The sequence below is a fragment of the Camelus bactrianus genome, chromosome 28 (assembly GCF_048773025.1).
Source record: "Camelus bactrianus isolate YW-2024 breed Bactrian camel chromosome 28, ASM4877302v1, whole genome shotgun sequence".
In the NCBI taxonomy this organism is placed as follows: Eukaryota; Metazoa; Chordata; class Mammalia; order Artiodactyla; family Camelidae; genus Camelus; species Camelus bactrianus.
In genome coordinates, this window is record NC_133566.1 from 17,621,698 (window position 1) to 17,635,267 (window position 13,570).

Sequence of the window (13,570 nt, forward strand, 5' to 3'; positions counted from 1 at the left end):
TAAGGAGTAAAGATTTTTGTACTGCCTAGGGCAATGAATCAAAATCTCTAGGGGAGGAGTGTGGTAACCTGTTATTTTTAATAGGCTCCCTAGATGATACTTAAATTTGTGAGAAAATGGGCTAATCTGTGGAATCCCAAAATATTTTCTGCTTCCATATTATAGTTATTTTATACTGTAATAAAAGTTTCTGTGAAGATATATGAATTCTGGTATTTAGAGCCAGGCATTGTCTCAAGGATATTCTCTCTGACATTTTTGAAAATTAAGGTATGTTGCATAAGTGCAGGAAAAAAAGTTAAATCTATGATTTTTATTTACAACTGCTTTAATTATACAAACTGAAATAGTACTATGATAGTTTACATGAGAATGAGATTCTCCATGTAATTGGAAATTCATAGAATGCAGAGGTTTTTTTTTCCTGTGAAAAAGTTCTTTTCTCGTGCAGGTTTTATATGGTGAACATTTTGCATAAGATTTGTTTGCTAAATGAGTTAACTTAAAAAAAAAACATTTGTACTTACCTTTAAACATTTTCATGCCTGGAGTGAAAACATTTTATAAAGTATTATTAATATAAAAATAGCTGTAAATAAACTTGCGGATATGTAGAAGGTTAGTAGAGGACTTTTTCATAGATCTTTAAAAGTAAATAATAGAGGTGGAGAAGGAGTTGGGGAAGTCAAAGGGAGATAAAGTTCCTGCTTCTCTTTTCACTCAGTTCTTCCCTTTCACCAGTTCTCTTAGGCACAGCTCCAGCCACCTGGCTTTATATTTCAGCTGGATGTTGACCGAATTAAAACAATTCACAAGTAACTCTTAAAGGCTAAATACTATTTGTCTCTTGTGAACACATCGACAGTTGAGTAGGAAAGATAATTATATACCCAAGTAACTATTACATAGTGTTTTGAAGTACGCTAAAGGCAAAAAGTTTTACAGGGCCTGCCCTAGGAAAAAAGATAATTTTCACATGAACAGTATGAGAGCTTCTGATTCAGAGACTTGAACTGATAGGAGGTATGAGTAATCGTTTTCCTTTGGGAGGAGCTTATCCTCTGCCCATTAGGAACAACCCGTGCACCTTCCCCTCCTCTCCCTGCTTTCCTTCCTCGTGCAAACCAAGAGCAACAAAACTCCAACTCTTCCCAAGTGTAGCTTGTGCTTCCTCCTCCTTTCCCTCACCCCCACATAAGAACTGAAACCTCACACTGGAGAGTGAAGGGGTGAGGATAAAGAAAATGATTACACTTCCCATTTGTAATAGGGTTTTCGTTTGATTCTTGCATTATTTCCATGAGGTACTATTGCACAGATAGTGCTTAGGTAAGAATTCAGGTTATACAGACTCCTACCTGCAGTGTTATTTTTAACTCTTCATTAAGTTTGCACAGGGAAATAATCTAATAAATTCTAGTCTTTACTTCTTGAATTGTTTGGGATTGTAATGTGGTATGTTTAAGAGAACCCTGTATTTTTTTTTCCATTTATTGTGCTTCGAAAATGACTGTATTTTCTTTTTCTTTTTCAGTTTTATTAGGTAGAATTACTACAGTTTGACTGCACAAATACATTATATTGCATGTAAATACATATATTCAATATACTGCACTTTTTTTTAGTTTACATATATGTACTAATCATGTTTCTGAGAACACATTAGAGCTTTAGCTTTTTAAACTTACATAGTTATCAAAGGAATAAAGCCAACCACAAAATAAGAATCAACAGCCTGTGGTAATCCAGTCATAAAGGACAGTCAAATATGCTTACACATATTCAAGAAATCAGTCATCTAAGTTATAAATAATAAGTACTGAACCCTGTATTCTGGATAAAACCTGGGTTCTGATCCTAGTTTTTCCCTGTAGCTTGGTTAACTCTTCTTTTTCTTGATTATTTTTCTTATTTGTGAAATAAGGTAGTTGAACTAGATTATTTCCAATCTTCCTTCCTACTTTAAGAAGTCAGTAATTTTAATTTGCTAATGGATGGATGTGTAGCATGAAAGAAGGAATGAGTCAAAGCTATTGTGAAAGTCTAGAAATTGAGTAATTAGGACCTGATCAAAAGCGTCAGCAGTGAGAAAGCAGACAGAAGGCAACATTCATGAGAGATTTCTTAAGAGTTGATAGAACGGGAGATAAAGATCTGGGAGTTCTTAGCAGAGATGTTAGATGAAATAGTGAGATCACCTAGGTTTGTATGTAGTTGACCACGAAGAAGACAAGTGTTCTAAAAGCCAAGGGAGGAGAAAGTTTCAAGGATGATTGCAGAGCAGGATAAAGGAAAATGAGGGTTGAGAATAGTTCAGGGTATACTAAATTAGGGATATTTGAACACTTGAATGGAAGAGCGCTGCAGGTTTTGCATGTGGGAGGCCTTCAAGCCTAAAATCGGCCCACGTTGTTGTTTGCCTGACAGAAAGTTTAAAAATATTTGCGTTTCAGTGCATTAGGCTTGACTCATGTTCTCTATTGTCTGTAATAGTATATCGCTCATACTTTCTTTGCAAACTCAGTACCCGAGGTCTGCTTCCCTCATTAGGTGACCTGCCTGACCACTTAGAGATACAAGTTTGTGATTGCTAAGGAAGAATTGCCTAAGGAACAAGAGCGTGGGATTAGATTGAGGCATCTGATTATAAATGACAAGAATTTTAAATGGCATCAGGCTCCAATAAAGTGATACTTTTATTTCCACAGTATATCTGCCAAGCAGATACTTGCACCTGTCTGTCTTACAGGACAGCCTCTCTCCTGGGCAGTGCTTCCACAGGCATTGCTCACATTTGTCTCTCTACCTTTCCTTTTTCATCGCTTACATTGCTAACAAACCCTCTCTTCTGATGGGTACATTTCTTTTCACTGCATGTTACTATCTTAAATTTTGTCATTTTGTCTGACCTCCTTATCTCTGCCCTGGTTCATCTTTTTTAGGGTTTTATGGTCGAATGTTCTGAGGGCATTCTTAATTTCAATATCATTTTTGAGGTATTCATTTTTCACATTATATTTTAAGGGATTATGAAATCAGTTAAATCTAACTAACTTAAATCTGCAAATTTTTAGCAAAAACCCCCACCTATTAAAGAAATTCCTTGAAAAGTCAAGAGATCTGAAAAACTAGCAGCTCTTTGCTTGGATTTTCCTTGAACACTGGCAGCTGACAATAAAATGTGAGATCACCAGTACCTGTGTGTGGGGTTGAGTTCTTTATAACCTCTACTGTTTGTCCTGTAAAGGAAGTTGCAGGTTGATTTCTTTTCTACATCCTTGGAATACATAGGTGTCTTTTAAAATTAAGTTTCGTGTAAACAGATGAAATAGAGTAATACATTTAAGTAAGAAATATTAACATTTTTGGCTGTGTGTATATATTGCACCAAATACACATTTTTTCGAATGTAAAATGTGCAAGTGTGAAAACCAATATAAGACTAAAGCTTGGCTGAAGCCATAGATTAAACTTCTGTATTATGTGAGTAAACCTGAAATATTATCTCAAATTATGACAATTTATTATTAGAAATTTTGGTGGTGTAATTTTAAAAATAGGACATTGTAATACAGTAACAGTTTTCATCTCTGCCTGTTAGGTTGCTCCTATGATTGCTGTAATGCACATGACAGATAGTGAATGGAGGGTCATTTTCAACTGAGATTAGTGGAATACAGGATAGTTGAGGTAACCTTTTTTCCCTCTAACATTTTCTTTTTTACATATATTTTAAATATCTGGGGCAAAGATGATTGATTATGTTGCATATTACTTTGGAGTTTTTTTCTTCTCTTAAAATTTTGAAGTAGCAGAGTTAATATTCTACTTTTAATTGATCCCCGAAAATGTGAATTCCCAAATAGGATTTTTTCTTGAAACATTTAGGGAATTAAACAATTAAAAATTAAACATAGTCTTTAGAAGTTATTTTGTTGAATGTTATGAATATTAGTATGCTAAATAATTGAATGAAGTTAGAGTTATGACATAATTTCTGTTATTCTACTTTATTTTTTATTTAAATTTTTATACTCATTTGCCAGCTCAAAAAGAATATAATATTCTTCCTAAAGTCATCAGTTAGCTTACTTTCTTAATATTATTACTCTATTTTTCTATTTGACTATTTGAAAAGTAATTTCTTTTGTATATAAAATAGCTTTCATAATCATCAATTGCAATATTTTCCTGTTAACACTAATGTACATTTATTCTTCATCTGTTTGATAAAATGTCAATACATAAAGCACACAAAGAGAGTCTCATTCTAAACTGGACCTAAAACACCTTCTTAACTTGGAAAATGAATATTCAGATACTCACAGTAAATTCAAATGACATGGCTTTTTTGCATATGCCCTTGTTACACTGAACTAATGATCACGCAGTCCCTGATCATGTCACGTTCAGGGATACGAGAACTGATGTGAAGCAGGCCAGGCAGAATGGAGAAATGTGCTTTAGCTGGGTAGTTTAGGTGAAGCCTAATTTTGGATTTTTTTTTAATCTACTCCCACCACCCTCCTCAAATCCTGGAGCCCCAGTACCTCATGTTATAGTTAATCTGATTATCAGTTAACTTGGGATACTGGACACTTACAGACCAAGAATGCTTTTTGGATATTATTGGGTCACAGGCAATTTCACCTGGCGCCTTGTAGATTCTTCCAACGAGACTTCTTCAACTTTTGTTTTGATGGCAGGATGCTTAGAAGAGTGTGTTCTGGCTTTCAAATTGTATGGCTATTTTATTTGCTGAGAATTTGTTTCTGTTGAATTTCTAGCTTCTTCAGTGTACGCTAGAGGGCCTAAATCAAAAGAATAATTTGAAAGGGAATGAAAGTAAATGAATTTTAGCTTAGTGAGATAGCCAAGATAGTAAACGAAATATAAAAATGAATTTTTTAATGTAGTCTCAAAAAAAAATTATAGCAAGCTAATTTAGTTTTAATTGTGTAGTTTGTCTCTGCTTATGGCATAGAGGTTGAGGAATGGTATGGTTTTCTTTCATGATGTTAAACACAAGTTTAAGGATATATCAAAAATTTTTTAAATTTCATAAATTAATATACAGCAGTACCTCCTGGCTGGCACTGAATAGGGGCAGGAAATTAAGCGTTAACTGATACTATATCAAGAACTAAATTTGTGAACTTTTTTCAAAGAAACTGAAAAAAAATACATGGGATGCCTTCCTGTCTTACTAAATAGACATTGATTTATCCTTTTCTTAGTTACTTAGGATCGTCGTGAATATGTATGTCCCCATAATTGCTGGGAATACTGGTATTACACTCCATCTTGAGTCTTGCTGCATTCAGGAGACTTTGGAAGTACGGAAGCGCTCACACAGACTGTTGTTGCTAAGTATTGCTTAATGATAGAATAACTAGAAATACCCTCAGGAGCAGACTGCATGTGGCCTACCTCGGGTTCCTTTCTGCTTTTACTTGTTTTAGATGGTTTTTCATTGTTATTCTCAGAAGGAAAATTAGAGACATTTCTCCTTAGCATCCATGCGCCTTGGATTTACAACCTTCCCGGTGTCTGGGGGAAGTACCTGTCGCCTGGCATGCCCATTTTATTCAAGTGCGTGTATTTTGAGTACCTCACAAGAAGAGAGGAAACTTTTGTTTAGGGCTGTCTAGGTACAGTGTTAAGTAATTACCTAACTTTAAGTCTCTTAATCCTTGACTCTGCGGTGGTAAATTCGGAGTTCCATATTGCGGATGAGGAAACGGAATATTAGGGGGTGGGAGAATTTATTCGAGTTCATGTAGGTAGCCTGCAGCCGAGGAGCAGGATGTGAACTCACTCCCTTCTGGCTCGAGAGCCTTTCTTCTCCCCTACTGTGATGTCTTTTTAAGTATTCAGTTCTAACATAGCACAAGTTTAAAGCATTAAATAGTCCTTTTAAGAAGTCTATTGCTGTTCGTTATTCTTACTTGACACTTAATTTCCAAGTTCAGTGATCTCACTTTGCTAGAACCCTGGGTCCTCATTAAATGAGTGTTTTCTTGTTTGTTTGATTTTGGTTTGGGGTCCTCTTTAGGTGAAAACCAATTACCTGATTAAGTGTTCCACTTTCTTTTCTGGATGTTGGTGCTTAGCCCCCCTTTTTTAATTGAACAGCAAGCCTTAGTAATAACAGCAATTTTCATTTCTTCCAACATTCCTCTTTTCTTTCCCTCTTCTGACTTTGCTGTGGAGGATTTCACCTAGTAGGCTCTTACCTAAACTGCACTACTTTTTATCAGCTTGCCTGGAACCCTGCAGTGAAATAGGGAGAGCTATTTTTCAGCTCTGCATGATTTTACTGTCTTTTTAGCTCATTTAAAGAAAATCTGTACAATGAAAAAATTTGACTGTTACCCTTTGAGCACTTAAAAAATACTATTCAGTTTAAAAAAAAAAAAACCCTATAGCATCTCAAAAACTCCACGTCCTGTTTTATCAGTACAACTGGTTTAGTCTGGTGGCTCTGTTTCCTAAAAAATATTAAAATAACTCCTGTGAAATTGAAGTAACTCTCATTTACTTTTGCATATCAGAAATGCAGCTTTCAGATCTCAGCAGTTTCTCTGTATCATCTCTTAAAATAACACCTGAATTTTGTGTTGATAAAGTTTCTTTTCCCTCAGATTTTATTATTTCAAACACAAAAATGTTGACAGAATTTTGCAGTAAACACCCCCTATCTTATCCACCAGTTAGTGAGGTTCTTAATCTTCTCTACATTAGCTGCTATTAAGGGGTTTAGCTATTTGCAGTTTCTTCCTAAGACCAAACACATGTTGTTGCTATTATTACCACATGGTAAGAAGGCTGGTCCTGGGAATCAGATGGCCTGGGCTGGGTTCTAGCTGTGTCATCTACTAGCAGAGTTAGTTAAGCTCTTTGTCTTCTTTCTTCACCAGTTTAATGAGGGTATTAACAGTTACAGTTGACCCTTGAACATCACTGGTTTGAACTGCATGGGTCCACTTATATGGGGACTTTTTTCAATAGTAAAGACACTGTACTACATGTTCTGAGGTTGGTTGAATCCACAGATGCAGAACCATGGTTACAGAGGAACCTGGGATGTGGAGAGCCAACTATAAATTATGTGCAGACGGTAGGGCCCCTAATGCACATACTGTTCAAGGGTCAACTGCATTTCATAGAGTTAACAGGAAGATGAAATAAATTGATCTAACATGCCTGGCAGCCTAAGAGGTGCTCAGTAATTAACTACATCACATTACAGGATGATATAAAAATAACATTTAAACTACAAATTTGGATTATGTTATTTTACTTCAAAATTACTGTTTATCATGAGCACATCAGTTTGAATTGAAGATAGAGAAATAGTGAAAGAATTAGGTGATAAAAAAGTAGACTAAAAATTGCTGAGAAATATTCTTAAATTTATTTGTTAAAATCATACATCCATGATCCTCTGACGGACCGAAGTTTTTTAAAGGTTTGTCCAAGGTAATGGGGAAATGAAGTTAACTTACTCTCTTTTTAACAAGGTACAGCTAAGATGGAATCATTTACATTTTCTATTTGTTAGTACCTAGATTTGAGTAATTGCAGGACTAAGACTAGCTGGTGCTGTAGTGAATGGTGAATGGTGGTGCTTTAAAAAAAATAGCCTGTAGTTTTATTTGTATTCTCTTACTGTTTTTGTTTTCCATTTTGTTGGTTTCTGCCCTTATATTGATTATTTTCACTCTTGTTCTTTCGGGTTTGCACTATTCCAAGTTCATTAGTTGAATGTATAGCTCATTTGCTTTTAATCTTTGTTATTTCCTGAAAATATGTTTAAATAAAAGCATAAATCTCCCTCTGAGGACTCCTTTTCTTTGTCAGAAGGTCTTTAAATTTAATAACCTCGTGATGTACTCTGCACCATGCACCAGATTTATACTGGGAAGTTTACCAAGAAGTTATATTGCTTGAATTTCGATGTTGCAGTAATATGTTTCTGATATATTAATTACTGCATCGGATAATTATAGTGCCGTCTTTGAAAAATTTGAGGCTTAAATGAGTGGGATTATGTGCTGCTCTGATAGAGAAAGTTAACATATTATTGATTCATATCCTTACTGTTTTTAAGGAAAATGTTGACCCTATTCAAAGTAATGGCCTCAGCAATAATGAGGTAACATTTTCAAGGTATAAATCATGGGAATGTAATGTTCACAGAGGATTGCACGAAGGATAATAGTCTATTCATTTCTCAGTGTTAGTAGTTTTTAGCTAATTTTTTTTTTTACCTCAACATTGATGGAGAAAAAAACATTCCCATCAGTAACAGTGAGTGTATCTGAGTGGGCCGTGTCTAGTTTCAGAGTCTCCGTATGTATTCTGCTTTAGACCCATGCTGGATTATTGCAGTGGCACGCTGCTTTTCCTGCATCTGTTTTGTTTCTCTTCTAGGTCTGTTTTTCACTCACAATCAAATTTATCTTTCAAAATGGAGATCTAGTTACATCGCCTTCTTTCCTGGAAACGCTTTCAGTGCTTTTTCATTTCTATAGGAGAAACTCCTAGCAGGGTCAAAGCTCTGCATGATCTAGTGCTACCCATCAGTCCAGCACAATTGTGAACCAGCTTCCCCGCTTCCTTCTGTGATCCAGTGATTGGCCTCCTCTCAGTTCCTGTCTCAGTTCCCCTGCACAGGAATTTTGCTCATCCTGTTTTCTCTGTCTGCCAGAGGCCCTTCCCCTACGCCTTATCTCCCAGGCTACCTCCTCATCTCAGTTCGTTCTTGACTTCCTCAGGGAAAGACTTCCAGACTTCCTTGGACAGATGACTTTCCCCTGTTGTATGCACTCATAGCACTTTTTACCTGCTTCATGTATGGTTGTTGTTTTATATTTATTTGTATGATTCTTTGATTGATATCTGTTTCCCCTGTCACTACATTGAAAACTTTGTGAGAGAAGAAAACCGTATCTCCTTCTTGATTACCATTGTATCCCCACTGAGTCGGTGGTGAATAAATATGTGTTAAATGAATGAATGGTTTTTTTTTTTTTTTTGCTGAGGGTCAGAAGATTCTAATAAACATACAGTTTTTGAGAACTGCTGCTCTAGCTGTTGTGGATTTCATCTCTGGATTAAATCAAAACGTCAGACAGTGGTGAATTTGGACAGTATTACTTTGTTTCCTCATGTAATTGCTTTTCCTCATTCGAACTGAAGCAGCATGCCCTTGGTTCAAACCGGGGCATGCTGTAAGTTGTGAACTGTTTATGTGGGTTGTATGGACAGTATTGAGGATAGTGTCCATTGTCTCAGGTACTGTCCTCTGTATCAGAAAGTACTGCCTTTATGACGACTCAGAGGAGAAATTTCTCTCCGATCTTACTCCCAGAAAAAAAATGTGCTTCTCTTGAGCAACTAGTCCGGTTTTTTCCTGAAAGTACCGTTGTCTGATACTTTACCCTGTTTCCTGATGCTTAGGGTCAAATCAGCAGCTCACATCTAGAAATCAGTCAGGGGTTTCTGGCCCTAGGTAAACATAATCTGAGTCTAAGCATCATTTTAACCTTTAGGATTTTAACTATGATTTATTTACATATTTTATAGTTTGTCCAATAAAAGTCTCTATATGGCTCTCAAGGATTAATAAAGCTACACCAAAGCTTAAAAAAAAAAAAGCAGAGTTAATCTTTTAATCTGCTTGCTGGGTAAGAAGTGAGTTCAGTGTGTCTTCACATTGAAAGTGGAAGGGATAAAGAAGAATATGAAACGTTTATTACATATTGGGAGGAATTCTAGGTATTCAGATCTGATTGGTTCATTTGGGAACTAGAAATTCTTCCTTCTGATTTTTTTCTGCTTATGTCACAAAAGCACAGACATTGCTTTATGAAGATGTCTAAGGAGGGAATATGAAAGTTCTTTTAGGCTCATGGGTGTACAGTTAGCACTTCTGTATGCACACGCTGGGAACTTGGCAGAGTTGTATTTTCACAGCCTCGCCTTCATCCCACTGACATAGGACAGCAGGTCACAAGTTCACTGCTGTATGGGTTATGATCTTTGTAGGAACTCTGATTAAAGGCCTTGGTATTTGGCTTGACTGAATATGAGTCCCTTTATTTTCCTTCTGTTACAAAAATAAATTTTTGTACCATCAGATGGAATAACAGCTGTACAAGTAGCAGCTCTGACCCTGGAGACCAGGCATTGAAAGAAAAGTGAGCGTAGCTGTGACTGTTGTAAGGAGAAACTGGAAGGCTCTTCAGAGTGATGACCAAAGATTCCCTCACTTTGATCAGGAGGTCAGATCTTAAGACTCCTTCTTTCTACATTTGATAGCCAAGTTGTCTTTTCTTTTAGTCTGAGTATAGATTGGTCAGCTTTCCCTGTGGTATTGTTCCATGCGAAGCAGGAAGTATTAGCTGTGTATTAAATATTTTTCTTGGCTCACCAGCGAAACATCCAGCGCCGTGGTGGTGTCTGCAACCACTTTGATTGATGACTTTAGTTTATTGTACTTCTAGGGCTTTATAGTATTATTGATCTTTTCAGTCAATGTTAGTAACACGTTTTTAATATATTTTTCAAGTTGTATGACCCCCTTAGTTGAAAACAGAACCCTAATGATTCTAGCTTTAATTGAAAATAGAACCCTAATGTATCCAGCTTTAAGGGAGTAACAGGGTTTTTTGTCTAGAGAGATGGGTCCCTTCAGAGATTCCCAGAGAAGTATGATCTCCCGAAGGAGATGGGAAGGAAATATCTAAAAATGTCTAATTACTACATTATTATATATACTTATTATTTATATATGCAAGTTAGGTTTTGATGAAGTAGATACAAGAAGGCATGTTGTTGACTCAGGAAATAAAGATTAGAAGGGCCACACATAGTTTTGAAAACAAAAGAGCACTTAGAACAAAGTGAGAGAAAGGAGTTCTCAGTTGCCTGTGAGGTACAGATAACTTACACAGAATTAAACAAAATTTGCAAAGGTTATCATAGGACTATGGAAGATATTAGCTAATTAAAATATTTAATTTTGTTTATATATTTGTATGAAGTCCCATTACTGAAGGAATTTGTATTTGGGTTGAGACTTTGACTAAGTTCTAAGACTGGCTTGGGGAGTAAAACAAACCAAGGAAAAATCGCCATGGCTGTAGGTAGTCATAAAGGGATAAGATGAGTTTCTGCAAACCATATACAGTCCAGAGGGTGTAAGAATGTTGGGTAAATGAGAAGGATAAAAGTGATTTGAAGGCTGGAGGTATCCAGATTTTACCATTGGTAATTTGTAAAGAGAAACTTTTTCTGAAATTTCTGAATCTGAAATAAGATAAACCATCTACGATGTAAATGTTCCAGGTCCAGTTTGGGGATAAACATCAAATCACAAAAACTCAAGTCAGGTAGCTCTTCCATGGCCCCAGTATGGCCAGCCAGTATTTTCCCTGAGGGGAAATAATCTAGTTTGGAGGTGTAAGGTAGGAGTTAGATCAGGGCTTAATTAAAGGGACCTATAAGCTATACAGGTTGAAGGGAAAAGCCAGAGTGGGCTTCGGCAAATCCTAGACCCAAACAAGTTTTCTGTGAAGCCTGCTTACGGGTTCAGCCAGAAAGATTCAGATATTTAATTTCATACATAGACAACAAGTGCAGGATGAGCATGGGGTCAGCTCCCCCTGTCTCTCATCCAGCAGGGCAACACCGAAACCACAGAGGCCAGAGACTCACAGGTCACGTGAGTGGTAGGGCGCTCGTGCTGAGGAACAGTATACTCCATATTGCAGCTACACGATTTTTTTGTTTTTAGCCTGCAGCTGTATGGTAGGGAGTGGGCAAGGTGGAAAATCTAAACCCTCCTGGAACCAGGAAAAGTGGATGAGAAATTGCCTTACAGCAGGCTCCCACAAAACAGGGAGGTGGGTGAGAAGTAGCCTGGCAGCAGCACCTCCCAAAACTGCCCACCTTTCCCTACTTTGGAGGACCACGGGGCGAATGCTAAGGCTTAGGTCAGCCTGCGGTTGAGCCTGGCCTGTGTAGCCTGTGTGGAGAAGTGAAGGTTACCAGGACGCCGGTACAGAGCAGTCCCCCGTATTATCGTGCATGACAACGGAGAAATGATACGGTGAATTAGAATGAAGCATGAAAAGTGCTACAGGCAAGTGTTTGAAGCATCTAGAGAATTGTGGTCTGTTGGTCTTAGAATAAGCAGTTTACTTCTATGAAATTGTCTACTCCAAAAAATGTCTTTTTTGTAGTGATCATGTCAGCTTATGCCAAGAAACTTGTGTTCAGGAGTAATGTCTTTGTAATATCATCCATCAGGAGTACTTGGATAGTCTTTTATTGAGGCTTTTGTGTTTCTTCCAAAAGACTCGTTTCTGGTCTGTAGCTTGTAACAGGAGCCTTTAGGCAAGCATAAAGAAAAAGCAGAAACTACCTGTGGAGGTAAGACTGGTTCAGGTTAATTTACTTTAATAGCCAACAATACCAGAATGGAGAAAGGTAGACTTCTCTATTGAGGCATATCAATTTATAAGGATTTAGTGAATAATTACCTCCGAATAAGAATATATCATGGACAGTGAGGGAATTGACCCATTTCAGAGTCTTTAGTTTATGTCATAGTATTATTTTCTCTAGTTGTCGCTAATCTGGATATTGAAATCTAGAGATAAAATCTTTTTTAACTTTATTTTATTATTTTTTTAAATGACAACTTTATTGAGATAGAATTCACTTTTAAAAACATACAATTCACTGGTTTTTAGGATGTTCACAGAGTTGTACAATTACCACTGTCTTAATTGTAGAACACTTTCATCACTCCTAAGAGAAACTCAATACTCATTGACAGTCACTTCCCATTCTTCTCTCTGATCTGTCTTTATGGATTTGCTTAAGAGATAAATTATTTTTAAAATAATTTTATTAACTGGACAGTTATGAACATATCCATAACATGAATATGATTCTCTAAAAAGGACATGATCATTATTATTTTTACATTAATAAAAAGTTACCCATATACATTGACCTATATAATTTTATTTATTAAGTTTAAAAAATTATCTTGGGTTTAGTAAACAAAACAGTTTTCATGATAGTGTTGAGCTAATTCAAAATCTAGAGAATCCCAAGTGCTCTTAATTAATTCCATTGTCTCTTCTATTGTTAATTTTTCACAGAGCTAGATTACTATCTGATACTTTGGTAGGTGCTCAATAAGAAAACTTTCTTTTATTTTCGTAACAGAACTAGAATTAGAATCCAGCTTTCTTCCCACTAGGCTTCCTCTTTCCATTATGCCACACTTGATTTCCATATGTACTCAAAGCTGAATTTTTAAAGCATTTGAAGCATGGAATCATATAAGTATGGATCACTTTTCTTTATTTCCTTTTTCTCTCCTATTTTTTGTAACCAAACATATATTTACAGTGCTGAAATGGTAAAAGTTTAAGGGAGAGAAGAAAGAAAAATTTGAAAACTTTCCATGTTTTATGTTTAATAACATATAAATACCCGTATTTCACAGGTAAAGAATTCATGTAAAGTAGAATATAATCATACGTAT

At 36.2% G+C, this 13,570-nt stretch overlaps 1 protein-coding gene across 3 annotated transcripts in view; it reads left to right on the forward strand.

Annotated features, from left to right (window-relative positions):
- The window catches only part of ZC3H6 (zinc finger CCCH-type containing 6), a 52,689-nt gene that overhangs the window by 2,680 nt on the left and 36,439 nt on the right, over nt 1-13,570 (forward strand). Inside the window, exon 1 of one of the 3 annotated variants that reach the window (XM_010958987.3) lies at nt 10,043-10,289. The exons of the other annotated variants lie outside the window; for them this stretch is intronic. Within the exon in view, the coding sequence (XP_010957289.2) occupies nt 10,258-10,289 (32 nt within the window). The 5' untranslated portion in view covers nt 10,043-10,257. Of the gene's footprint in view, nt 1-10,042; nt 10,290-13,570 lie in introns of those variants that run through there. 3 annotated transcript variants of the gene reach the window in all.